Here is a 4318-nt window from a genome sequence, read left to right as displayed (position 1 = left end):
TCTCTTGATTTTTTTTACATATCTTTCTTAAGGCATTTTATTTACCTATTTTTACACCTTTTTAATCTCTCTCTCTCTCTCTCTCTCTCTCTCTCTCTCTCTCTCTCTCTCTCTCTCTCTCTCTCTCTCTCTCTCTCTGATTCTTCTTCCTTTCCCTTCCTTTCCTTCCCCTCAAATTCCTCCCCACACACTCCTCCTCCTCCTCCTCCTTCTCCTCCCCTTCTTCAGGATTCCTCGCTCCTGGACCTCAACACGGCGGGGTGCAAGGTGCTGGTGGTGCTGACGAAAGGGTTCAGTCTGGCTGTGTGGACGTGGATGCTGGCGGAGTCTCTATACCTGCATCGCCTAATCGTGGCTGCCTTCAGGGGCGGCGGCAAGACATGGCTATACGTGATGCTGGGATGGCGTGAGTCTGGGGTGGTGGTGGTGGTGGTGGATGGGGGGGGGGGGGGGTGATGGTGGTGGTGGTGGTGGTGGTGGTGGTAGTTTTGGTGATGGTGGTGGTGGTGATAGTTTTGGTGGTGGTGGTGGTGACATTGATGGTGGTGGTGGTGGTGACATTGATGGTGGTGGTGGTGGTGACATTGATGGTGGTGGTGGTGGTAGTTTTGGTGATGGTGGTGGTGGTGATAGTTTTGGTGGTGGTGGTGGTGACATTGATGGTGGTGGTGGTGGTGACATTGATGGTGGTGGTGGTGGTGATAGTGTTGGTGGTAGTGGTGGTGGTGGTGGTGACATTGGTGGTGGTGGTGGTGGTGGTGACATTGGTGGTAGTGGTGGTGGTGGTGTTACTGACGCGTCTACTACTACTACTACTACTACTACTACTACTACTACTACTACTACTACTGTTACTACTATTACAACTACTACTACTACTACTACTACTACTACTACTGTTACTACTACTACAACTACTACTACTAACATCTCCTCTTCTTCTTCCTCCTCCTCCTCCTCCTCCTCCTCCTAATATAATCTCCTCCTCTTCCACCTCCTACTTTCATCTATCTTCCTCCTCCTCCTCCTCCTCCTCCTCCTCCGTTGCAGTGCCGGCCTGGGTGTTGGTTGGGTCCTGGGCGGCAGCGAAGGGAGTCCTCGAAGACCACGCGTGTTGGCTACAGGACGACCCCGCTACCAGCCACAAGCTACATCTCATACTCGACGTCCCCAAGCTGGTCATCCTTGTCGTGAGTATATGAGGAGGAGGAGGAGGAGGAGCGTTGCCAAATTATCGTATTAACCACAAATCGTGTCTATCATTTTTATGCCTCAAACTCTCGTACCGACACAAGTAACGTGAGAAAATCAAAGTTAGTGTTAAAACTGTTGAATATTGATGTTTTTCGTTTTGTTGTTATATAGTTATCGGTCAGCAACTACGAAAATGAAATGCGATGAGTACGATAATTTGACAACGCTGAGGAGGAGGAGGAGGAGGAGGAGAAAGATTAGTAGCAGAATATTCGTATTTTTAAAGATGTCGGAAGGAGGCTTAGAAAAAAAAATTAATTCTTTCCTCCTCTCTCTCTCCCGTTTTATCTCACTTGGAGGAAACTATACTTTATGATACTTCTCTCTCCTCTTCTTTCCTCCTCCTCCTCCTCCTCCTCCTCCTCCCCTTCTTCTTCCTCCGCAGGTCAACACGCTTCTTCTGGGTAACATGACGAGAGTTTTAATGACCAAACTTCAAGGAGTGAACGCCGATCACGCCACGGCCACCAGGTACACACACACACACACACACACACACACACACACACACACACTAATGGTAATAACAGTTGTGGGTATACTTGAAAATATTGTAGTAGTAGTAGTAGTAGTAGTATGTTAGTCAGTCAGTCAGTCAGCCAGTCAGTCAGTCAATCAGTCAGTCATCAGTCAGTCAGTCAGTCAGTCAGTTAGTCAGTCAGTCAGCCAGTCAGTCAGTCAGTAAGATAGTCAGTCAATCAGTCAGTCATCAATCAGTCAGTCAGTCAGTCAGTCAGTAAGATAGTCAGTCAGTCAGTCAGTCAATCAGTCAGCCAGTCAGTTAGTCAGTCAGTCAATCAGTTATCTTTTTATCTATTTATCTATTTATTTATTTATTTATTTATTATTTTTCTTCCACCAGGAGCGCCGTCAAGGCCACCATCTTCCTCCTGCCCATGTTTGGTCTCCAGTTCCTCCTGACGCTCTTCCTGCCCCCTCCCTCCTCCTCCTGCACCCTCGCTCAGGTAGGTAACTCCTCCTCCTCCTCCTCCTCCTTTTCTTCCTCTTATCCTTCTCCTCCTCCTCCTCCTCCTTTTCTTCCTCTCCTCCTCCTCCTCCTCCTCCTCCTCTTTCATCTCCATTCCCTTCACACCCATTCGTCTCTGCACCCTCGCTCAGGTAGGTAACTCCTCCTCCTCCTCCTCCTTCCTCTTATCTTTCTCCTCCTCCTCAGCGGTGCCAGATTATCGTATTCACCACTTCGTCTTTATAACTTTTAAGCCTCAAACTCTCGTACCTACACAAATAACGATAGAAAATTGAAGTTAGCGTTAAAACTTCTATTTATTGATGTTTGTTTGTTTGTTTTTGCATTCGTTATTGGTCAGAAACTACGAAAATGCAATGCGGTGAGTACGACAATTTGACAACGCTGCTCCTCCTTCACACCCATTCGTCTCTGCACCCGTCATGTATATCACTTTGCTTTAGTTCTTCATTCTTATCGTTTTCAGGTGTATTTCTTCGTGGCCACGGGGCTGGACGGCTTGCAGGGGCTGTACGTGGCCGCCGTGTACTGCTTCATTAACAAGGAGGTGAGTTCATACCTATTTGACAAGGCTTTCGTAGGGGCTAATCCTCTTAATTAAACCTCAATTTCTCTTTTTTTTATGGAATGTACCAAGTATATGTTGTCTTATAGGCAGAGAGAGAGAGAGAGAGAGAGAGAGAGAGAGAGAGAGAGAGAGAGAGAGAGAGAGAGAGAGAGAGAGAGAGAGATTGATTGATTGATTGAAAGTTTATTGTTGCAAGTAAGAGAGAGAGAGAAGGAGGAGGAGGAGGAAATGAAGAGAGGCTAATTAATGGTGGTCTACTTAACACCTTAACGCTAATCCCACAATTGGAGACAAGAGATGTATCCCAGCAATGTATCCCAGAGTGTTTCCCAAGTGTTTCGGTAAACCACTGGGATACATTTGAATACCCTCGGGAAACAATGGTTGGTATTGCCAGATGCCTCCGCCCCTCACACCAACTATTCCCAGAGGCCACGAAGGAGGTTAATCGAGTTCTAACGAGTGTTCTTTTAGGTTCACGGTACAGAAGAAGGCTCAGACTACCACCAGGGTCATAAAAGTACCCAAGGAAAGGCCCTAAACTCCCACGAAAAACTAGTAAATTACGTGTTCTTGGGCGCAGAAACGTTTAAAAATATGGCCCAATGTCTCCTGTCCGCACCTCAGGGTTATTCTCAGGATGTCGGTGTGTGCGGAGACTGCTGCAAGGCCTCTGTGTTTTATTTATTATTACTCACTGGAGAACAAGAAGAAGACAAGGAAACGCGTATGGATGAGGTAGTTTATAGAAAGTTGAGCACTACAGAATGACGTACTTTTAATGCAGCAGGGTTTAATTAATTGATCTTTTTTCTTGGAAGGTCAACCACTAATTTTGAAGAACTATTACATACATACGTGTTCGCCTGAGTCTAATTGCTTTTCCAGGTAAAAATGCAGGTGCGGCGATCAGTGTACCGCCTCAAGGGTCGTCTGTACCACGCCCACGACTTCTCATCCGCCGCCCACGACCCACGCACCGATGTCAGCCTGCTAAGCACCTCCCACGCCCCTACGTCACCAACCTTCAACACCACAGCCACCAGCACCACCTAACCACCACCACCACTACCACCTAACCTCCCAGGCCCCTTCAACACCACAGCCACCACCACCACCACTACCAGCTAACCTCCCAGGCCCCTTCAACACCACAGCCACCACCACCACCACTACCAGCTAACCTCCCAGGCCCCTTCAACACCACAGCCACCACCACCACCACTATCACCTAACCTCCCACGCCCCTACGTCATCAACCTTCAACACCACAGCCACCACCACCACCACTATCACCTAACCTCCCAGGCCCCTTCAACACCACACCCACCACCACCACCACTACCACCTCACCTCCCAGGCCCCTTCAACACCACAGCCACCACCACCACCAAACACCACCGTCTATATACAGGATGAAGGCTGCTCGTGACCTCAATGCTCATATTCGAAGCCTTAGCCCTTGAGAGAGAGAGAGAGAGAGAGAGAGAGAGGAAAAGTACTGTCAT

At 48.1% G+C, this 4318-nt stretch overlaps 1 protein-coding gene across 1 annotated transcript; it reads left to right on the top strand.

Moving 5' to 3' along the window:
- Positions 1-228: 228 nt before the first annotated feature.
- Positions 229-4046, top strand: LOC126990710 (corticotropin-releasing factor receptor 1-like; the record flags this gene model as incomplete). The annotated part of the gene is made up of 6 exons (XM_050849389.1): positions 229-406; positions 1051-1190; positions 1640-1725; positions 2117-2219; positions 2709-2789; positions 3699-4046. Coding segments are annotated over 6 exons (756 nt in total), but the record flags the coding sequence as incomplete, so codon positions are not given.
- Positions 4047-4318: the final 272 nt, after the last annotated feature.

The sequence above is a fragment of the Eriocheir sinensis genome, unplaced genomic scaffold, assembly GCF_024679095.1.
Source record: "Eriocheir sinensis breed Jianghai 21 unplaced genomic scaffold, ASM2467909v1 Scaffold1922, whole genome shotgun sequence".
Lineage (NCBI taxonomy): Eukaryota > Metazoa > Arthropoda > Malacostraca > Decapoda > Varunidae > Eriocheir > Eriocheir sinensis.
The sequence above is the reverse complement of the archived record's forward strand: the minus strand, read 5'-3'. Positions and strand labels throughout refer to the sequence as shown.